Here is a 24272-nt window from a genome sequence, read left to right on the forward strand (position 1 = left end):
TGGGTAGGTGATATGTTGAAAATGTTACACCCACACTCAAGAGACTTCAGTCAAAGTCAACGTGCTCTTCATCCAGGTCTACCTGGATGTCCTCCTCTTCATGTGGCTGGTTAGAACAAGTTATTAGGCGGCAAAGGTCGGAGCACTTTAAGCCATTTCGAATGCAGTCACATGAATCATCATTACAGGCCTTCTTGCACATACATGACATAAGCTCTATTACAGCTGTTGGTGCCGGGAGTCCACTCATCCAAACTATCACCAATCTCTCTTGAGCTCCGTCATTTACAAGAGACCAGCCATGACCAACTGGGGATGCAATGTCGTTGTTTCGTAGAGAATTTTTCCATATCGCCGCTTGATAGTTGGCTCGCCGGCAATGCTTGTACAAGCTGTCTTGGCATGGAGGCAGCTGATGGGATTCCGCTTCACCTGAATGAATATATGAATATATATCATAGGTACGGGGCGGGAAAACACTTACATTTACATTTATCGCTAAATTTATTTCTGTTATGGTGATCTAATTTCTTAATATTATGCAGAGAGCTAGGTGTCTCCGATTAACGAACTTCATATGACACTTTAATAAAGTTTATTATTATTATAATTATTATAATTATTATTATTATTATTATTATTATTATTATTACCTTTCTTGCACAGAAGACCGAATATCTGCATTGATTCACGTCTGAGATACCGTTCTTTGAGCCATACATATCTCAGACAAATGCCTCTAACTGCATCAGAAGATCTTCAGACATCAACCAGTTTTCTCCAAGTTGCTGGGACCTGTGTTGGTATTCCTTTTTCCTCAGTAACCTCTTCAAGGGCTTCACTTTCCCATCCCTGCAAAGGCACTCACTGCATCACAACCCGTAAATGCGTGCAAACCTGGTAGTGCTCTGCACGCATCCTGGCCAATGTCGTGGGCTATTTTTCCAATGTCGACATACCGAGCGTTCAGTTGAGAAACACAACGCTGATAAATCGGTACATCAATGGAAAATGAAAACGCTAGGCACAGGATTCTAACGTCTTTGTCTTCCGAGGATACAATGATTGTCCCATATCGCTGCTCATTTGCTGCATGTTGCACATGCAGGAGAAGTCCTGTATCAGCTTCCTCTTGTTCGGATCTTAGCTCTTCTTCTTCTCTACTCTCTCGGCAGTGATCTTGTAGCATCGGTTTCCACATGTTACATACAGCTCCTTGTCTTCCAGCACAGGATTCTAACGTCTGTGTCTTCCGAGGATACAATGATTGTCCCATATCGCTGCTCATTTGCTGCATGTTGCACATGCAGGGGAAGTCCTGTACCAGCCTCCTCTTGTTCGGATCTTAGCTCTTCTTCTTCCTCTACTCTCTCGGCAGTGATCTTGTAGCATCGGTTTCCACATGTTACATACAGCTCCTTGTCTTCCAGTCTCTTGCGACCCGGTGTTTTTGCCAGTGTTCCACAACAAATCTGATAAGACTTGTTTTGTTGTTACCATTGCGTAAAAAATTCTTGAATTGCTTGACCTTCTGGCCAGCCGCAAGGTTCTTGAAAGTTATTGCATCACTTTCACCTTTGAGTTCTCTTTCTGCTGATTTCATGGAAATGTCTCTGTACACGTCAAATACGACATCCACTCTATCGCTACCCTCCGCCTCACGCAACACTCTAGATAAAACATTGTCTGCGATCTCACCAAATGTGAGATAATCTACCTCCAGCTTTTGGACCAGAGCCATCCCATCTATTAGGTAAGCTGAAGGCCTTGTTACTTCTACCGTTGGCTGTATCAATTTCTCTAATTCTTTGCCAAGTTGTGCCGTATTGGTCTTGCGGGGAAAGCCATTGTTGCAGGCCAGGGAAGCAGGAAGAAGGCCTAATGGGTGCTTTAACACATCTTGCATTTGCAGATTGCGGCTTTCAGCAATTATGATCATCCGCGCAAACAAATTTCGATCAGCGCGCAGAACAGTTTCTGTGTCTTTGCCCTTTGCCACTGTCTTGGTCTTCGATAAAGCACTGAAGGTTTTCAGCTTTTGCTTCTTCAATTTGTCATTGAACCTTACCGTTGGGGGCTGTGATTCGAGACGGGTCTTCTTGAAATCAGCGTAGGCTGCCTCTCCAACTTTATAGGTGGTCGCAAGGTCCTCTGCTATAGCAGTAGTGGCAACAGCTCCTGTTGAGATGCTGGACAGTTGCATATGACCTGCAAATGGATCTGTCCAGTTCTTGATTAAATCAACCATTGCGGCAACATCTTTCTCATCTTGGACAATGCGAGACGAGTGATGGTCAGCATGGCTGTGCTTCCCTTTGGCATAGCCAACCATTTCGCGCAAACTGCGCAGGAACAAAGTTCTGAGTTCTGCTGTCAAGTAGTACCTTTATACGGCTCCAGGTTTCAAACTAAAGCCCTTAGTATCCCCAGGTGTTTGGGTATCTCTATTTACGGTTTCTTCAAGAGTCTGGTCAACGGGAATTCTTCCAAATGTATTGTCGTTGCTCAGCTGAACTGAAAATCCACCATTTCTCATGAACTCGTGTACCTCAGGGTGCTCATCTGGTAGACTTGTCATATCGCTATAGTAAGTTGACATGTATCTTGCGTAGTTGATAGCATCGTAGGAAAAGCACCATGGGAGCATCTGGCGGACACAGGAGAGATGGAGTTCCCAATTCCCTTCTCTAGAAGCACGGATCATGTGAAGTAGTAGCTCGATTATGTCTATATAGGACATCCAGAATTCTGAAAGGGGGCCATTGGTATTCCGAAGATGAAGAGTGTATTCAGCAAAAAGGTCAGAAAAACGCTGGAAAACTCGGCTCTTGAAAACTTCATCGTGTCTTTCTTTAGACAGTACATCAGCTAGGGTACCAATTTCATCAAGACATGTTTGTACTTGACGACTGTCCGCTGGGTGTGACTCGTCAAGCCAAGGATAAAATCCTTCCAATGCCACCTTCATGAATGCTTCGTAAGCCAGTTGGTGCACACGAACACCCCTGTTATAGTTTCTGCCCTCCAGAACTGCAAACACGGATCCCTGAGCCACTACCCCAGCTTCAATGAATAAGTCCTTTAGACCAGCATGCAGAAACCTTTTACCGATAATGGAGATCAATGTACCAAGGGTATGAAAAGTTCCAAGACGTAGAACTATGGGCTTGAACTTCTCATACTCCTTGCACTTCACCTCAAACGCCTTGGCATAGATGGCCTGATCGAAAACACATATGATGCTTGTGAGATGGAGCGAGCGCATGATAGTGAGTGATCGGTTGAGGGCTTCGTTGACGGTGGAAACATCAGTGGCTGGTGCATTAATGGTCGGCAAATAGCCTGCATTATTGGGAATGATAGCGTCTTTGTCGTGAACCATGATGTTAAACCCAGTCCAGCTGCTGACCTTTTGTTGGTGGGCTGCATAATGTAGACGAGCAAGGATGAACAGCAGATTCTTCTTTGTAAATTCTTTAAGAATTGTTTCGCCATCAACCTCCCTCACTTTTCTTGGTGGGGGCCCAACTCGCCTGCCGACATTGTAGATGGGGAGAGGCTCTTCTGGGGCAGAGAATGATCTTTTCTTTGTCTTGTCCACCTTGGGGACCACTATTTTCTGATTAGGGCCGTAAGTAACAGGCTGAACGGCGATACCATTAACACGATGCGATGTCCCACCTCCGGACAGGGTTCCTTCGAGCCTATCAATATTGTCAAAGGCGAGGACAGTATTTGTACCTGGGTATATGTTGCTTGGGAGAGGGACGCCATCTTCAGGTGTCATGGCAAGTTTTTGTAGGCACAGGGCTGTATCAACCTCTTCGAGTTGAGAATATGATATACCGTGCCCAAGACGGTTTAGAATTTGTATAAGCTCAACATTACCTGAAATAGATTGAAAGTTTAATCCTGAATAAATTGCAGCCACTTGTAAAAACATTTATAATAAATTTTATAATAATGAAATACCTGTTAGCGATTTGACTGCCGAGGGTAACAGAATGTGTTTTGTAGGCTTGTATCGACCACGGGTTATACCAAACATAAGGTCTTGACCAACAGAACTGCTAAGCCAGGACAAGCGTTCACAGAGCTCTTGATCATCGCCACCCAGAACGTACCGAAGAAAGGTTGTCAATAGAGTTGGAGCGTCACTGTTTTCCTGGGTGATATTGGAGGGATCTGGGAGCCACTCTTGTTTAGCGCAGTGTTGCTTTACAGACTGCCTAATCTCACTAGCTACATCTTTTAAACTTTCGCCAATGTGTGAACGAGAGGCCCTTAAAACGTTTACTTCCTTTTGAAGGCGATGGTTTGATAAGACTAGCTGATCCCGTGTGAGGCTATCTGGGTAGACGATAACTTTGTTAGATTCATTTTGAATCAAGTGTAAGGAATCTCAAAATTCAACACTAAGTTTTCTTCTTAAGTGAGTTATTGTTGATGGCTTGATTTCTATTACCCCAGATTCCAACATCCACCCTCTAAGCATATCACTTAATTGTGCAAGCTCTATTATATTATTGCCCTGAAATAATTCATTCCTTATATAATCGCATAATCTAGAAAATGCGTTGAATTCCGCCTCAGTATAACTATCAGGAAGTTCTTCAGTATCTGTTGTATTCACAGATTTGCTGTTTGTCCTTGTATAATTCTTGTAGCAGGAATGGTGCCAGTGAGCTTCGGCTGCAACCAGCTCTCGGCTTGCCAGGGCCAGGATTCCCTTGTCATGCTTTATTTCTGCAGCTTTTCTCACTGTATTATCGACTCTGAGTTGTCTGGCTTGTGTTAAGCCCTCCCTTGATTTTGAACCTTTAACAAGCTTCTCTTTCTTTTCACGAAAGATGCACTGTTTCTCGTACACCCGGGAGCTGGAAGTACTTGGCTTTCCTTAAATAAATTGATGTTTTGATAATTTTATTAAGAATTTTACTTTTCATAGCAGAATACAAACAAGATATTGATGTAGAAAACTATAACTATAACTAAAATTCTGCAATACTTTTTTTTTTTTGCGAAACTTTTCTTTCCATACACAACTACTCTATGATTGTCTTATTTCTTTAAGATTCTTTCTTTTGATTTAGCCGAACAAGCATCGTACCTTGTTTTATAGATGATCTTCTCTCTAGATGACTCGTCTCCATCTCCACCTCCTTCTCTTTTTCATCATTCTTACTCTTTTTTATTCGATCTAAGTCATGTTTGTGTGTAAACGTGCTTCGACATTTGCAATGGTAAAATACTCCATTCGGGATTTGGTCATCGGCAACCTGTACACTAAGAATGCCTTCGTGATCTCGGATTTGACCAGCTTTTTGCAACGTTTTCCATGAGTCAAGAGAATTTGGACTGATTAACGTTGTGTTTTCATCAGCACAATGTATTATGCAATAAGGCTCAATTCTTTGTCTTTTACGAGGTATGCTTGAATCCATATTTGTTCACATCTTTGAGGACTGTAATTACCACAAAAACAAGATGGCTTCCTTGTACATTTGTGCCCAGTCTTTTGCAAGAGTAACGCCACAGGGTCACCATGCCGGTGAAAAATCGCTCGATGATAAATCATGCATCTGAAATAACACTACTTATATTATCTTTTACTGCTTTTCATATGTTATAAAATGTACTTTTGAATCACTTAACAGGAAGAAGCGACCGCGACCGGAAGTGACGTCACTGTCACGTGACTATTTATTCTTAAAAGTGACAAAATACTTTACAGACATTATATCTTATCTATGCCTGCTTTATTTTATGCAGAATCTACAGAATTACTTGCTACAGCCGCGTTTTAGTATATTATCAATTTATGCTAATTGAGCAAAATTCAAGGTCACGTGACTCCTTTAAGCTACTCTTACAACATTTCCATCATATACTTTTTGAAATCTACACACGATAAGCTTTAGTTTGATATATGGTGGCCTTCGTCCCCCCAAGTGGTAACGATCCGCCATATTTGGCCACTTGGCCCATGGACTATGCGTTGTAAAGAAACCATTACAGTTCTGCAGTTTCTTAGTTTTCGCGTATCGAACACCTATACAGCGCCATTAACAATTAACACAATTCACGGGAGGGTCCACTGAAGCTCACTGACAAGAGACGTTCTCTGAAGCGCAACAATGTTTCTAGACGATTTGCATTAGCACGCCCCAATTCGAACAAAGGAGGTTAGAAACAAAGGAGTCAGTCTCTCCCCGGTAAATGGTGAGATTAAGCAATAAATGAGGGAGCGAGACCGTCTCAAGCGTATAGCTACAATAAAGAGAACAGAAGATAATTGGAATCTATATAAATCCTCTTGAAATGTTGTTAACATTGCTTTGCGACAAGAAGAATCGAATTATTAGGCTAATCAACTTGACAATGAATGTGGCGATCCAAAGCAAGCATGGAGAATCGTCAATTATAATATTCTCGGGCGAGATGATCAACAGCATGATACTATTGGTGAAATTAAGTTATAAAACCACGTAGTTCCATCCCCGGAAGATATTGCTAACCAGTTTTCGAATATTTTACTAATATTGGCCAGTCACTTGCTGAAAAACTCAATTATCCAGGCTGCGATCACGATAAGTTTATTCCCAGGTCAGATAGTTCTTTTCATTTTAAGACTGTTAATGTTTTTGAATTCTGTAAGCTTCTCAGTTCTTTGTCGCTATCGAAAGCCATGGGAATAGAGAAAATTTCAGCAAAATTAACCGCCCCAGCGATTTCCTGGCCTTTAATGGTAATAACTAACAATTTAATTACCTCAAGAATAATGCCTTGTGAATGGAAGATAGCTAGTGTTACGCCCTTCACAAGAAGGGTCTACGAAACATGCCTGACAACTAAAGACCAATTTTTTCCTATAATCAGCAAAATTTATGAAAAGATTTTATATGAACAACTAACGGAATACTTAGAAAATGAAACTATTTTGACTGACCACCAATTTGGTTTCAGACGGTTTCACTCGACTGCGCCGGCTTTGTTAGATTGCACAAATGAGTGGTATGTCAACATGGATCATTGCCTTTACAATATGGTTGTTTCCTAGATCTCAAAAAGTGTTTGATATTGTGAACCAAGAGATACTTATAAATAAATTCATGGCTTATGGCATCACCGATAGTGCGCTTGACCTGCTGAGTTCTTATTTAACATATCGTAAGCAAAAATGTCAGGTGAATGGTATCTCCTCTCAGCTAAGGAAGATACATCACGGGCTTCCGCAGGAGTCGATCCTCGGACTTATCCTATTAATATATATAAATGATTTACCTAAATGTTTGGAATATGCCACACCTAGGCTTTTTTCAGACGACACGAGCATAACAGTCGCAGGAAAATTAGTTAATGAAATAGAAGTGACGTTAAACCATGATGTAGTTAACACGAAAAACTGGCTGGCAGCTAATAAGCTTAAACTTAACATAGCCAAAACTGAATATATGCTTATTGGTCCCAAACCAGTAATCAATACTCTTCCAGAACTACCACACATTTTCATTGAGAATGATCATGTTGAACGAGTTCACAAGATCAAAATTCTTTATTTACATATCGATGAATCTCTTACATGGGAAAGACATCGATGAAATAACCAAAAAAAGCTCATGTGCAATCAGTGCATTCAGAAGATGAAAGGATTTTGCAGATCGCGAAACATTAGTATCTGTATATAATGCGCTGGCTCAACCTCACTTTGACTATTGCTTCGAAGTTTGGGATTCACTTGGGTATGGCCTTGCCCGGAAATTGCAGAGGCTTCAGAATAGATGTGCAAGAGTGATTATGAACTGCAGAAAGGAGACTGGTCAATCAGAAATTGCCATGCAAGCTCTAGGTTGGATCTCTCTTGCAAAACGAAAGGCCAAAAACAAAGCTAAAGTAATGTTTAAAATTCTTCATGGCTTGACACGAGCCAGACTATTAAATACCTTTACAGAAGCCCACGCAATCAATAGTAATGATAATCTTAGAAATTCAACAAAAGAGGTTGCCCTTCCTCTACCCAAAAGAGATTCCTACAAAAACAGTCCAAGTTGCAATAGAGCTAAGATATGGAATGATTTACCAGAGGAGATCCGAAGTTGTGAGACCCTTGCGTCATTTACAGCTAAAATGAAATCGCATAGGCCTTAATTAGAACCTTAATGGATAATACGTCTTGTTAGTATTTCTTTTTATTTTTATGGTTAGTATAAAATTTATTTTAGATTCTATCGCTCTCTTTTAGAATACTTAATGTATGGAGTATAAGTTTTACAATATTTGTAGCGTGTACTTTAGATTGTACAATTTCATATTTTGTATTTACTATTTACTAGTTATCGATTCATGCACGCCCCTAATGGAAACCAGCTTTTGTTGTTCTTGTTTTCTTATCTTATCTTATTTCTTAAATGTCAACTATGGACAAGTTTACGGCTCTCTCGATGGACTGGACGACTCCCGGAGACCCACACAAGAGGTTTAAAATTTTCAAACTAAAATGCCACCTCATCTTCGACAACTCCTTAGCAAACAAAGCGGAGGATAAATAGGCGAGATTGCTTTTACTTTAGGCCGGCGATAAAGGCTTAGAAATCTATATAATACAATTACACGGTCAAGTGACGAGGACCAACTCAAACTAGAACCAATATTTGAGAAATTTGAAGCATACACACAACCCCCCAGAGCAATCAAATCCTATCAAGATACCAACTGCCATGCCTGAAACAAACAGACATGCCCCCAGGAGCATTTCTGACTGGGGCCCGGACACTGGGTGACGACAGCGGCTACGACCATGCATTAAAAGAGGAAACCCTCCGGGACAAGTTGTTGTTTGGAGGGAAGGATGCCATTCCCACACGAAACTCTCTTACTTTTCAAACAAGTCTATGACCTAGCCAAGACAGAGGAAAGCACGAAGGCGCAAATGCAAGCAATTGCACAGGCAGGCCATGATGCGAGTAAACACTCTGTGAGAAGAAAAAAGAAGCCAAATACACCTGCAGCTTTAACCGAGCATACGGCATCGGCGCAAATCGACGGAAGGATGACTCGCGACACCAAGTACCACCTGCAGACAAGTCCAGGTTCAAATGAAAATTAATGGCTGTTTCAGTAGTGGGAATAAACATAGTGTTGATGATACTTGCCCAGCTGCGCGTGCTAAATGCCAATACTGTGGGAAAACAGGTCATTTTCAGAGAGGGTGCATGAAGAAACCACCAAAACAAGTGAAAGAGATTGTACAAGGTCCAGATTACAGAGACCAGGAAATATACCTGCAAACGATCAGGTAAACGGCGAAAAAGACACGGATTATGATGAAGGCAGCGATGACAACTCTGAACCAATTACAGTAGGCCTTGGTACCATTACGTCTTAGAATGCAGTGCATAGTACGAGTATTTACCCCGAGAGTCAAGAGTAACGATACCCGCTGCATCCCAATGAAGGTTGATTCTGGAGCAGACACTTGTTTCTTGACTACGGATGACCCACAAAAACTCGGTCTTTGTCTGGACTTCAAGCCCTGCAATGCTGTTCTGAAGAGAGGAGGAAACACCATCTTCAACTTAGGCATTTCCACCTTCAAGATAACTTTTAAAGGCAATTCAGCTTCCGCGAAGTTCAATACTGTCGATATTGCCAGGAGCCCTGCACCCCTCAAGCGCGACCCCAAGAAAAACCAGGTGACTTCGTGATGAGCCTTTCAAAATCCACTGTGTTAGAGGAATACAAGGATTGTTTTGACAAGATCGGCAGATTTCCAGACGACAAATATCACATCCAGACAACCCTGAGGCAGTAGTCCACCCCATCGCGTTCAGTACCGGTTCACAAATTACCACTGTATAAAGCCGAATTGGATAAGATGATCACAGAAGACATCACCACAGACGTGACAGAGCCCACCGATTGGGTTAACTCGATTGTCTGCAATGTCAAAGAAAAATCAGATGGAAAGGAGAAGGTCAGACTGTGCCTAGACCCCATGGACTTGGATAAGAAAATTTGGCGAGAGCATTACTACAGCAGGAGAATTGACGAATCCTCCTCCTGCTTCATGGAAAATAATTTTTCTCCGTAGTGAACACGACAAAAGGCTACTGGCACGTAGAGATTGCATTGACCACGATTCCAGTACGCTATGTACTTTCAATACGCCAGTTGGTCGTTACAGGTTCAGACGCCTACCGTTCGGCATAGTTGTGTCCCAAGACATCTTCCAACGACGATTGGATGACATTTACAGGACTATACCTGATGTCACGGGAATCACAGATGACATCATCGTTTTTGGTTCCACACAAGAAGAGCGTGACGAAGCCTTCCTAAACATGTTAACTGCCACTCGAGACAACAACTTCAGCCTCAACTCAGGGAAACTATAGTTCAAGCAGCAGAGTGTAGATTTAGAATCTTTTTCCACAGATTTATTTATAAGTACCTTCATTTAGCAAAAGTCAAACGAGATTGAATATTGACTTAACTTGTTATGAAGCTCCAATAATGTCTTGCAAGGTCACGGGAGTTTTTAACCTCAGAAATACTGATGTCTCGGATTTTCGCAGGTCGGAAACTCCATTTTTTACCCAGCAGATTTGTAATTAGATATGTTACTCTCTTGGAGAAGTTCCTGCAGTCCTTGAGTTAAGTGGTCGTAACCAACTAAAGTGTGTGACGTCCACACTGACTGGAAAATCCAATTCCGCTGCCGCTATGTTCGACGCTTCATTTCTTTTAGCCATGACCTTATCCTCAGCAATCCTTTAAACGAATTTACATATCACAGCGTTCGGTCTGTTGAAGCTGCGCGAGGAGGAACCCGATGAGCGATATCAAAATCATTTAATTTGCTGTAACATCCTCGACTCCCAGTGCAGAAAAAATTTTCCGGCAGATTTGCGTTGTTTGTTCGGAGGTTTCGTTCTCTGCTACGACCGGTAATCGAACGATTTTAACGTTGTATTGTTAACAGTAGTCTTCAAAGACGTCAAGAGATTTCGTACTTCGATCGCAAAGTATAGATATCTCATCAACTCTCTTTGTCAGCCGCTGGATTTGTTTAGTGGCAGCAATTTTAAAAGAAGTAAAGACGTCAAACTGATCAGACATGAATTATACAGAGTGTTTTTTGCCTGGTGACATTTCGTCATGCATCTTCTGTCCAGTATGCTCCCCGCTCTTAGTTGAAGCTTGCAGCTGCGCTTGCGAAATTTCTTCAGTAATTTTCTTCCATTGGTTCTTTATATCGAAAGTTTCTTTTCGTAACGCTTGGTTTTCTTTCCTTAGTTTTTCTGTCCCGGTAATAGTTGAAATATTTAATAAAGACCCTATAGCGATCTACAACTTAACACGTCTGAACAGTGCGCTCTCGGCACCAGTAATGCATTCCCTTGTTGAGACCGACCACTCACCACTAGCAGAGATCTTCAAGGAAAACATCGTCGACGCTCCTGCACAACTGCAAAGACTGCTCTTGAGATGCCTGGAATTTGAAATTGAAGTCAGGTACCGGCGCCAAGAGAACATCCCTGTCACTGATGCCCTGTCACTCGTGTGTCTGAAAAAAAGAAGAACGTACCTTTGCGAGTCAGAATAGTGAGTGGTGCAAACCTGACTTCAACATCCACGTCCTATCCTATGAGCATCGATTTGTTGAGGTCAGCGGTAGCAAAGGATCAGTCAATACACGTGTTAAAAAATCGCCTACAAATGGATGGCCAAGCCAAAGGATTGAGTGCCCAAAGGAATTATGGGAATACTGCAATCACAGGTGTGACCAAACCTAGGAGGATAGCCTGATTCTCAAAAGCGATAGAATAGATAGGATCTGCGAGGATGGGTTCTGGATTTAATTGACAACAGCCATCAAGGAGAAAGGAAATGCCTGCTTCTTGCTAGGCAGTCTGAATTCTGGACCAGCATCTCAAGTGACATCCGCGAGATAGTAAAGCGTGTGAGCCGTGTAACAAGTACCAACAAGCACAACAGAGACTACCAACAATCCAACCCAATCCAACTACCTACGAGATCATGATAGAAGCTGTGCAGTGATATCTTCGAGTTGAATGGGTCAAAATACATGACGATTGTGGACAATTACTCAAAGTGTCCTATCCTTACGCCCCTTAATTACATGTCAGCGTCCACCATATCAGATCATTTCACGAGCGTACTTGCAGAATACGGCCTACCATCTTTCATCGTGGCTGAATTTGGAAGCCAGTTCATTAGCAAGAAATTCAAGAATTAGTGCAAACAGAGTGGCATCATTCTAGCTTTTAGTTCTCCCTACCACCATGAAGCAAAGAGCCTAGCAGATCAGAATGATTATTAAGATTATTAAGTTATTATTAACTTCAAGTCCATATGGAAAAAAGCAATTGAAAGTAAGCAGTGTCCTCGTGCCGTCCTTTGGATGTACAAAATCACTCCCCTCGATGATCATTTGCCATCACGTTACGAGCTTCTGTTTGGCAGAGGTCCAAAGGCAGTCCTTCCAAGCAGTGATTCCAGTCTACAATCACAGAATCCTATCAAAGATCATCACCGAGAAGCCAGTTAGTGGAAACAAACAAAGCAGGCAGGTTTCTACAAGGGGCAACAAACTGTGATAAACAAGCCTTCAGCAGCAACGAGCCAGTGTACGTCTGAAACTCGCTCAAGCACATCTGGGAACTCGGCAAGGTCTTTAACTTCCCGAAGCCTAGCAGGGAACCAAGAACATGCATAGTTGAAATAAAAGGCAAACTTTACCAGCGAACAAGGGGATATTTGCGACCACGAGTCATCCAGACACCCCATACAACTTCTAGGGAGTACGCTGAATACGCCCCCGTATCATTCATTTCCCAAGAGACACCGAGAGTGGTGGTCAGTCAGCCCACAGCTGAAATGCAAGTGACTCCACACTCATTTGAGACAACTGCCTCAGCATCATCTGCAGTACCCGCGGTAGGACCCGAAACCGACAAGCTGCCTCAACACAGTCTGCGCTACCCGCCGTGGAACCCTATACCATTCAAGTCCCTATAGTTCACTCAAATCCGGGACAGACTCCGAATTAGTCTCACTTCCAACAGCGAAGCCACACGACAAGGTCTGGGCAAAAGACTCAGGTCCCAGCAAAGGTTAAGGAGTAATGATCACTCCTTGATCAACAATTTTATTCTTAGGGCTTGAATAATTTTTTTATTGAACAGTTTCACGCTACAATGATTACTAGCGAACATTTGACATTTTGTTTTAGACTTAAGCTTAAGCTTCGTTATTGTTGAATTTTAGCGTTTGCTTAGTTTTTTTGTACATCTGTACAAAACGGGGGATCGGCAGATGCCGTAATGGTACCGCGCGGGCCTGGCCAATATGGCAATCACGTTGTGTTGAATACGTAGGACAAATAGAACCCAAATAGAAACTATTTAAGGTTGAATCATGTTGAGGAGGGAATAAGAGCCAACTCGCCTTTGACTTAGAATCGCTCAGGCGGTTGTAACGTAATTATGCAAGTCATATTTCCTGCCGCTTTCATTGTCCAAACTATCAGAGGATACTAAGATTGAATCCTTTCCAGCTTTTTTGGGACACACGATCTGTGCGTTTCTCTAGACACTGATCGGGAAAAAAAAGGGACTCCTAGTTTGAAAAATTCATTTTCGGTTTTTTCGTTGTTTTTCTCAAAACAAAATCTTAAATTCCACTGATTTTCTTAAAATAACGTTTAAGGATCCCGTTATGTATTATTATTCTCATTATATATATAAATTATAATTGGCCCAAAGCTCACCTTTATTTTTATCATATATATATTTTTTTGAAAAGCTAGAGGATAAGGAATATTGAATCCCTAATAAGACTGTTTATCTTAGATAAAAACTTGTGTTGTCTTTCAGGTTACACCAATGTATGAAAACAGATATATCCAGAAGATAGAAAGTGAAGTAATGGAAACTGCACCAGGTTAGATAATAACGACCCTAGGAAAGCATTGATTGAGTTTGTGGAACAAGACCTGAACCTTGAGTGCACTGACCCTTTTCCGTTAAACCGAAAAAGACCGTACAAAACTTATTTACAAGTTTAATGACGACGGTTGGCACATATGAACGGAGACATAATTGTGTTCACTGTTACATACTGATCCAAGTATTGCAATAATCGATTCCACCATTTATTTCAGTCGTAAGTAGGAAAACTTGGCCTCGTACTACGAATTTACGTTTGCCCTATGACTTAAAAGCGGTTTTAAACGGAGACATTAAGACACGTTAAGGTGAACAGGTAGGGGTTACCCAGGCACACATCCAGGGTAGTTAACATTTACATGGGGAAACCAGAAAATGTGGTAAGAAAATCAAATGGTTCGCGCCATTCCGTTTGGGAATCTTCTCTTTTTCAGTCTGTTCAGCTGATCTGGAGATACTTTGTGGTAGGTCGTTCTCCCACCACCTCAAATTCTATAGTTTTATGTTTATGCACAAAATTCCAGTAGGTGGTTTGCGTAAATGGCAAGCACCCCTAGGTTACCTGGTAGAACGATTGGGGAGATCATGGTCTGCTTAAAAAAAAACCTACGTGGCAAACATGTTCTCCTACCCGTAGGCAAACGCGGTGAATCCTAAGGTTCCTAATTTCTATATTATCTTTCCCTAACTTTGAAATGCAATACAACACCACTTACCTAGCACCAAGGGCGGAGCTGTTAACAGTTCTTGGACTGAAGAACGAGGAACTAGTTCCCAGTTCCTCTGCCTCATTCAGCACGGTAGTAAAATGGGAGAAACCACTTTTTACACTAAGCAACGTCAGCTATTACGTATACGGTACTACCGAGGAAATCAAGGGGCAGATGAAACGAAGAGCTATTCGTCTCAGCAACAAGAATACAACGGTGAGTTACTTTTTTGTTGCTGCTGTCAGCAAGCCGACATATGAGAGCATTAACTGCGACGAAACTTTGAATAATTCAATTATAACAAATTCGATTACACGTTCATTCCAAATAGGAATTAAAGGCGCCTGTCCAAAAAATTAAACATATCGCGGCAAAGGTTGAAAATTCGATTTTATTTCATTTAGATAGGCTACGGTATAACTAAAATAATTGTATGTTTTATTTTTCGGTGAAATATGTTTTTATTTCAAAGGTAAATGGAAGTAACCAAAATCCGTTCAAATTGCCATTTGAGGCGCTCAACTATTACGCGGGTTTGATAGCCTCGCGTGCAAATTAAAACAAATCATTTTACCGAATTAAAATATTGTTACAGTCATCTTTTAAAACTTCTAAATATCCGTGAAAATGATTTTGGAAAACAGTTCGTTGTTCTTTGTATATAGAATAATTCAATTTTTAAGGCATACAGTTTGCTTCAACAAAAGTTAGGTGTGAAAAAAAAATTCACAATGTGCGAAACATTCAAATCGACTAAGCTTCTGCTGGTTGAATGTTAGAAGGACGATCTACAGACTACTGTAAAAAAAAAAAAAGAAAAATTGGGCAAATCATTACAAACGACGCGAGAGCTTTTCAAAATCCTTGAAAATACAGATATTTGACTTTTTGCGGTCAACTGACGCCGGCTTTGATGTTGCGAGTCAGACCGGCAAATACAAAACGCACATTAATAGGTAAAAATGAGCATATGGAAAAATAATAAAAACGTTTAAACCTTACAATCTGCTGTAAAAGATGGGTCCTAGGACATTTTCGCACAATTCTCGCGGTCGTTCGTCGCATAAAGTGCAACGTGCAATTTACACTGCGACAACTGTCAACGGGTCGCTAAAAACAATGATCATTCATTTTATTATTCACTCATTCATTACTGCGTCTATGATTGGTTTAATTCGCCTAGCAAATTCTTCGTAACCAGGTTGCAATGACCAAATCTGGAAGACGTTTGCCGACGGCAGTTGTACAGAAATCGAGAGAAAAGGGGAAGGCGGAACGCGCGGTAGTTCAGCTGTGTTGGCAGATCGTCAAAAATTCTGGAAGATTTAACTCACACGTTTGCGAAGACAAAATAGCCGTACTACCGGCTAAAAACCTATTAATGATAGCAAAAATACCAATGAACGGACGAAGAATGTCTGCTAAAATAAACATCTATTCATAAGTTAAAACTGCCAAGGAACAGACAAATATTTTGAAGACTGAAACTTTATAAATGGGTTGAGGTAAGCATGTTTTGTTGAAACTGGAAATGAAATAAACTAATTATTAGATTCAGCTCTACATGGTATGAAGAATTATGCAGATCGATGGGGGGGGGGGAAGGGTTGGGTGATGAGGGATTATCCGCCCATAATTAGGGCTAGGAGACAAAGGAAATTTAAAAATATACATAGATATTTACCTAGGTAAAAAAATTTCCCTGAAGTTAATTGTGACCTATTACATAAAGGAAGCAAAATAAAAACGGGTTTTTACAGCAGTTTTCGTTCCAATTTGTTTGTTTGTTTGTTTGTATATTCTTTACAGACAGAAACCAGTGTCATTATAGATGGAATTTACCAAAACGAGACGGTCGAATTTCAGGTGAGCGGATGAAGGGTGGCCTACTAAGTTTGAGTCTTTGCAAGTCTGCATTACCAACAACTTTTGTTTGATATCGTTAGGGCCGAAATTTTACATTGTTATTAACAGGTAGTCTGGTAACTCTAGGGGTTTGGCTATTGGGAAGAGGCGATTATTACTTAAATAAGCACCTGTTTAGGAGAGGGGGCCATTTAAAAGGCCCTTATTCTAGTATCTAACTAAAAAAACCCTTCTCTCCCAAACTTGGGTGCTGCCCGTGCAAATGACTTACTAAACGCTTCAGAGCACGCGGGCATCAAAATCAGAACGCATGGGCACCAATATCCGATTTGTCGTTGAGAAGGTGGTTCCTTAATATGCTTTGGTTTATCCAGTGCTAGTGGGCATTTACTGAGTTTTTATTTGTCCTTTTTGTTAAACGTATGAAAAAAATTTTCAGTTTCTTTATTTTGTGGTTTATCCATCTAGTTAATAAGTTTGTGAGTTAGTTTGCTATTAAGAGCCATTTTCTGAGGAAATCGAGAATCGCAAGACACTCGTCAAAAAATCGAATTTTTTATTATTTTGCCAAAACATCCCTTTTAGTGACCTAATTTAAGGAAAAATAGTTTTGGGTTCAAACGATTCATTTTAAAGGAGAAATTAAAAAAAGTTTAAAAAATCGATTTTATTCCTGTTTTTCGAACAAAACACGACAGGATGCAATGGCAACTTCGAGAGAAGGGTGAACGCGTAAGAAACATTCCCTGACACTGACACTTCACCGAATTATTATTTTGTTCTTACTCTTGAAAACCTTAGAAGAAAAATTGAAAAACAATGTCTTATATTTTTATAATCGACAAGTCTAAAGAGGTCATATTTGTGACGTTAGACATGCTAGAAAACGAAGGCCAACTTTGACTATTAAAAAAGGCCTCTGGTATATGCCGCTTGATCATAAAATCAATATAAAATGGAACCTTGGCTTTTGTACTAACTTACTGGAAAGTTTTAGCTCTGGAAATCAAATATCATCCTGACACTAAAGCAAGCGGTGAGAGCAATTGAATTGGGAAATTTATGCAAATTAGACGGCTTGCAGACGGTTGTCAAACTAAAAGAAAGGTTTTACATGAAAGGATTACTCACCATTGCTTGTAACACGTTTTTACGGCAAGGAAAGTTATTTCCAACTTCTGTTGCGTCGGTTTGAGTCACAAAATCCATAATTTTAAGCCAAAAGGTCCAAAAGACAAACGCACGTTTGCTCAGCGACTGCGCCAGAATCCGGCCGTGAATCGAAATGAAGTCACAACACGTCACTGCGGTCCTTTAGAAGCAAGAGTTGCAAGAGTTTTTACTTCAGTCAGGAGGCCAAAAGATTGAAAATTCATCGCAAACTAATGACTTCGATTTTGAAAACCTTTCATCACTTCAATCGTTCGCCGGCTGATAATAAACATCACACAAGATCGTATGACCTTTGGCGTGTGACCGGAAATCGGTCACACCCTCAAGTCACGTTAGCATACTGTCACGAATTTCGATTTTTCACGTTTGCTTTCGACAAAAAATAGACTCATCGAAATAAAATCAGGCCTGCTTTATTTATTTATTTATTTTTAAATTTCTTTTATAGCCTGCAGAACTTGTTCCCCATGCATCGCGCGTGTCTCGCGCCCCCAGTCCGCTTCGCAGTGCTAGCGTGAAAAGCGCAAAAAACTGAAATTGACTCCTGTTCTGCAGTTGATTTCTTTTATAGACACCTTCTAGGCATTGACAGGCTGTGAAAAAAGTGTATTTTTATTATTATTATTATTTTTTGAAGTGCTACATCATTTTCCTATAAATTTCAAACGTGACTGCTAAAAGACTGTTTGCAACCCATGGATGGAGAAAAGCTGTGCCGGAGAGAAGGTCAACCTCCCAGCCGAGCCAACTTTTGCGAGCGTTTATATGAGGAAAAAACTGACCACTTTGTCCGAGTCAACAGTGCTTGCGCATGCTGTCTTTGTCTAGCCTTGACCGTGTTGTCCCAACTACAATCGGCGACAAAATTGTTGAGACAAATAGGGATACTTCGGAGAACAAACGAATCCGCACCCTCCCCTGTCCCCTCCATTCAAAGTTGGGGTGTTTGTTGTTTTCTATAGGTAGCTAGAACAAGGGCACAACATTGTACGGAGGGGATGGGGGAGGAAAGCTATATTTCCTCCTTTTGAAGTTCATAAAACGTAAAAAAGCCTACTTTTGGGCGAAGTGTCTCAACTCATTTTGTCGCCGATTGTAGCTGGGCGAGCCAAAGTGGAGAAATATTAGCCGGGCTGGAAGGGTGAGGCCACCACTACCGGCTCAGTGGAGGGCTGACTTCCGGAAGCCCTCAACTCCGCCCACTACTGGTAGTAAGGCGTCTATCCGAACCAACCTTTTGTTTCTCATGTAAATGGTTTACCAAGTTTTGTAAGGAAATGGAGGAAAAGTTGGCTCGCCCAGGGTAGCTTGGGAGGTGAGTAAACACCAGATAACCCCAATAATAAGCACAAACTTTGATTGTCAGTTAGATGTCTACTATTTTAAGTAAGCGACCTGCATGTGATTGTCGCATCCATGCCCCCTTCCAGATCCCCTTTATTATCGGTAAGCCTCTGATAGGTCAAAGTTATACAGTCGTACCTCCCGTAAGCGACCACCAAAAATGCAAAGACTTAGTGGTCCCTAACGGGAGGTGGTCGTTTAGAAGAATCGGACCACATGGGGTCTATTCCGAGAAGAGGTCCAGGCACATTCTATTAAATGGCGGTGTAACAAATTCCTGGCAAAATATTATCTTTTACCTCTTTTGACAAATACAGCTTTTAAATCATGCTCAATTTAAAGAGGGATTCAGGTGAGTGAGATATAGAATAGTCTAGAATCACAACATAATCTTCACTTTGTTGGCTACATCTACTAAGTTAGGATATGTGTAGTTCCACGATGTCGCTAAAGGTCTTCAAATTTTCTAAGGAACATAGTGCACACAGCAAAAATAGAGAGCAGAGAATGCGTCAATTGGTCGCTTATGGAAAACAATTAACCGTGACGCCCAAAAAGTGGTCGCAGTCACTTACAGAAGGTGGTCGTTTACTGGAAGTTCCAACTGTAAGGCCTTGACTGGGAAAATTTGGTCTTTTGGATTGGCAGTCGAACATGGAGGTTGGACTGTGTAAGCCACCATCACCTCACTGTGAGTGACGAGAGCCAGGAAAGTATAGTATACACTCCCTTAGGATACACAGAATCGTTGTTTTGAGGTCCCGTTTAGCGAAATGGATCATTCAAGGGAGGTGTTGAAGTCCCATAGTGAAATTTATAAGGTTTATGGGTTTTTAGTGCAAGACGAAACACAATACTTAGGGCCCTGTTGTTCAAACGTTTAACAACAAGAAATCACTATCAAGCGAATAAGAAGAAGCAGGGTGAAAGCGTTAGTCCCGGGGGCGTTAGTCAACTTTTCGAACATACAGCCCCTCAGTCACTCTCCTCCGCAGACTTACCCTGGGCGACCAGGATAGGGGAATATAATACTCGACCTTCCTTGCATCATCGCGAGAGCCTATAGCCTTCACTTTCTTTTGGCTCGTCCTACAATCCTACCCAACGTTCGTGGGACAGGAAGGTCTGCTTGCGAGGCTTGGGAATCTAGGGAGACTATGGTAGCATGGTGCAAATAGCCAGGATGAGCTACTTTGTCCACACGAACCAAGAGGATTGGGTCTGCTAAAAGAAATCAGGTGTAGCTTTCTGTGATAAGTAATATTCCAACAGTATAGGATCATAGTTTGAAGCCATTTCACAATCACTAGTTTCCGCGCACCTCTACCGGCGAGTTGTGGACAAAAGCAGCTGATAGCTGTATGCGAACCTTTTTTCCACAAAATGGTTTCTGGGTTTTCGCATTCGACAGTGTCATGTATTGATTTTTTTTAATCGTAGTCGAGGTCTTTTTAATTATATACTGTCTATCTGACTGACTGTTTCTTTGTGTTTTTTTTTTCTGGTAATAACAGGTTTCATAATTTGGTCGTGGTTGGGGTTATAGGCTCCTGATCGTGAGCAAATAGCGAAAAAATCAACAAGCAAAACCAAAAGTAAACTGTAGCGTTGAATCCGTTGGCCGCGGAGAATTGGTATTATTCTGCAAGTTCTTTACTACAGCAAGAGAGTATACTCCCTTGACTATGGGACATTGGGCCGGGGGAACTTAGTATTTTGACCCGGCATAGGGGAGGAGGGGAGGGGGAGGGGGTACTCTGGCCAGATTCCAAGTCACGGGGATGATCGAAGTATGTTTTTTTCTTAGTTTGAAAATATTTTGAACAATTTTTTTTTTTTAGCTGTGGCTTTACTTAAGTATTCAAAATATTCGTTCTTTTTTGGTCTTAATTTTCGCTTCCACGGATCACTCACGACACTTGGAATCCGAGGTACCCCTCCTGTTTAGTACTTCGAAAGTAAAAAAGCTGTTTCAAAGCCTAGTAGGTAAATAAAAGAAAAATAAATATGCATGGCTGTTTCTACTGCGATGAGAGGATTTCTTGTCAAAAAATATGAAAACTGTATTAAAATTGCCGACAACAGCTACGAAAATTTCGTGACAGCATGATGACGTGACTAAAGCGTGTGACCAATTTCCGGTCACACCAAAGGTCATACGATCTTATGCGATGTTTATTATCAGCCGACGAACGATTGAAGTGATGAAAGGTTTTCAAAATCGAAGTCATTAGTTTGCGATGAATTTTATTCCTTTTGCCTCCTGACTGAAGTAAAAACTCTCGTAACTCTTGCTTCGACGTGTTGTGACTTTATTTCGATTCACGGCCGGATTCGGACGCAGTTGCTGAGCAAACGTACGTTTGTCTTTTGGCTAAAAATTATATATTTTGTGACTCAAAACGACGCAAAAGAAGTTGGAAATAACTTTCCTTGCCGTAAAAACGTGTTACAAGCAATGGTGAGTAATCCTTTCATGTAAAACCTTTCTTTTAGTTTGACAACCGTCCGCAAGCCGTCTAATTTGCATAAATTTCCCAATTCAATTGCTCTCACCGCTTGCTTTGGTGTCAGGATGATATTTTATTTCCAGAGCTAAAACTTTCCAGTAAGTTAGTACAGAAGCCAAGGTTCCATTTTATATTGATTTTATGATCAAGCGGCATATACCAGAGGCCTTTTTTAATAGTCAAAGTTGGCCTTCATTTTCTAGCACGTCTAACGTCACAAATATGACCTCTTTACACTTGTCGATTATAAAAATGTAAAGCATTGTTTATCAAATTTTCTTTTAGGATTTTCAAGAGTAAGAACAAAATAATAATTCGGTGAAGTTTCAATGTCAGGGAATGTTTCTTACGCGTTCACCCTTCTCTCGAAGTTGCCATTGCATCCTGCCGTGTTTTGTGCGAAAAACGAGCATAAAATCGATTTTTCAAACTTTTCCTAATTTCTCCTTTAAAATGAATCGTTTGAACCCAAAACTATTTTTCCTTAAATAAGGTCACTAAAAGGGATGTTTTGGCAAAATAAAAAAAAATTCGATTTTTTGACGAGTGTCGTGCGATTCTCGATTTTCTCAGATAATGGCTCTTAAGTATTGCAAATGTGATTAGAGTGTTATTATTAGAGTGGCTGTAGTCAAAATCCTGACCATGAAATGCCGTCTTTTTTCTTATCAGGTCACTCCTGTTTTCGACGCGTCCGTCGTAACGGGAGTTGCTGCTAAGATTTCCATTGTTGGAACAGAACCAAGTAAGAAATTTGTGGCGTATATATTGTATGTAACTGTCCTCCAACCATGAAAAAAAAAAAACAAAACAAAACAAAAAAGAAGGGAATGATAAAGTTGGTCAGAATCTTCAAGATTGTGATCTTGTTTCATCTTCACCGAGATTTAGGTCTTCAGTGAATTTTGGCAGTCTGGTTAGCAGTCTTCAATCGGCTTTAGCGGAATACTGCCAGTTTGAAACATTGAAGTTGTCGTGTTAAACCATAAACCAGCGACGACTTCTAACTTTAACAGTTCTATACAAATTTGAGCGGTACATGAGCTTGCTGACAAAGCTCAACACTGGAAAATGTACGAAGAATATTTAGACAGAGGTTCGTTGATAACTGTGAACTAGGCCTGTTTCCTTATTAGTCGGATATTTGTTGTTGTTCCTGGTCTTTGGTGTGACATTGAGTGAACATAAGGCGCCTATAGATCACTGTAAGGAAAGCCCTCAAAGACTATTTTCTTTCCTGTAAATTGGTTGGTTACCGAAATGTGCTTTAAGAAGATAATAAAACCAACTGGAAAAGATTTCTTCCAGTTACTTTCTTCTTTTGTTTTAAATAATAAATTTTGATAGTCTGATGATGAGTCTCAAAAGGATCATTTTTCCCGAAAACCAAAGCTTGGATCTAGATTATGTGATACATATCTTAAGTTTTTTTGTTGTTGATAATGGTCTATTAGGCCTGTTGCTTGCTCTCAATTAACCCTCGTCCTACAAAGTGGGGTCCAATGAGACCCCAGGTGATTATCAACATTTACCATGGCTCACATGGTTGGACAACGTGTTCGAGATTTAAGCAATTTGTCCTCATGTATCAATCTACTCTTTTTCATGTTCAATCAAAACCTCATTTTCTGAATGAAAAACAAACGAAAACATATTCACAATTCCCCCCACAAACATAGATTAGTTTGTCACTCAAAAGATGTCAGTCTCGAAGAGCCTTCGTGCAAGGAATGAAAATAACATTTGCAGTAAAACCTAAGTGTAAACTCGCGAGCCTAATCAATCAACAAAAAATCTCACCTTCTTCGACCTCGACAACAGTTATTTTATGAAATAAAAGAAGAAAAGCTTTCAATTTGACCAAAAAACTATAAACTTATAAAGCTCAAGGCGGTTAGCTTTCGCAGACAGTGCTTCAGCAAACAGCATGAGAAGATAAGGTCATCACGACTCTTCCTGGTCAAAACACACTATAGACAAGTCTTTTCGCTATTAATACGATCAATGCTGTTCATAATGTTACCTTTCCGGCAGTCCAAAAACGTGCGAAATACGAAAACCGGAAGTAAATTTCCACTTGCATAGTAACCGGGTAACCTAGCAACGAGATACGGTAATGGGCCCTTAACGTTTAATAAGCATTATTTTTATTATGGGGTCCGTTTTGACCTTAGTTGGCATGATTTGTATGCAAAATAGGTTGGTAAGATGTGGGTTAAAAATTACCAAACAATCTCTTGGCAGCTCCTTTTTGCTACTCTTTGAGCTATTTCACGGCGGTGGCTGCTGTTCCCAGTCTCAGATGCCGCGTTTCCCTTGTCTAGCGGAAGGAAACGAGATTTTACGGCAGTTAGAAAGCTAAAAAAGCAAAACGTTAGTAACGCCTGACACCTTGTACCTATATTCATTCGTTGTTACTGCTTGATTACGACACCGTCAAATTTTCTAATGCGACGTAGAAAAGGCGACAATCTTTGTCTCTCTGTCCGTGTTTATATTATCATCCCCTTATATGCCAGAGGATTTGGAATAATTCATTAAAGTTGAGACGAAAAAAAAAAAAACAAACAAACAAATTCACGTTTTCGCTATTTTCGCAGTAACATTTTTTTTGTAAACAAGCAATGCTGTATGTTTAACCGACTTAGGCTTGGGTCAAACGCCTTGCATAGGCCGAACTCAATTAATTTGTATTGCAA

The 24272-nt window shown here is 40.7% G+C and overlaps 2 protein-coding genes across 2 annotated transcripts in view; one reads left to right on the forward strand and one right to left on the reverse strand.

Annotated features, from left to right (window-relative positions):
* The window catches only part of LOC140928481 (uncharacterized), a 35950-nt gene extending 20647 nt beyond the window's left edge, over window positions 1-15303 (forward strand). Inside the window, exons 3-4 of the mRNA XM_073378233.1 lie at window positions 13899-13965; window positions 14691-15303. Of these exons, the coding sequence (XP_073234334.1) occupies window positions 13899-13965; window positions 14691-15040 (417 nt within the window). The 3' untranslated portion in view covers window positions 15041-15303. The remainder of the gene's footprint in view (window positions 1-13898; window positions 13966-14690) is intronic.
* On the reverse strand, window positions 1406-2303 carry LOC140928319 (uncharacterized). Its single transcript, XM_073378054.1, has one exon. It carries the CDS (start codon window positions 2246-2248, stop codon window positions 1406-1408), a length of 843 nt encoding a protein of 280 aa, XP_073234155.1. The 5' UTR covers window positions 2249-2303.
* Window positions 15304-24272: the final 8969 nt, after the last annotated feature.

The sequence above is a fragment of the Porites lutea genome, chromosome 2 (assembly GCF_958299795.1).
Source record: "Porites lutea chromosome 2, jaPorLute2.1, whole genome shotgun sequence".
NCBI lineage: Eukaryota > Metazoa > Cnidaria > Anthozoa > Scleractinia > Poritidae > Porites > Porites lutea.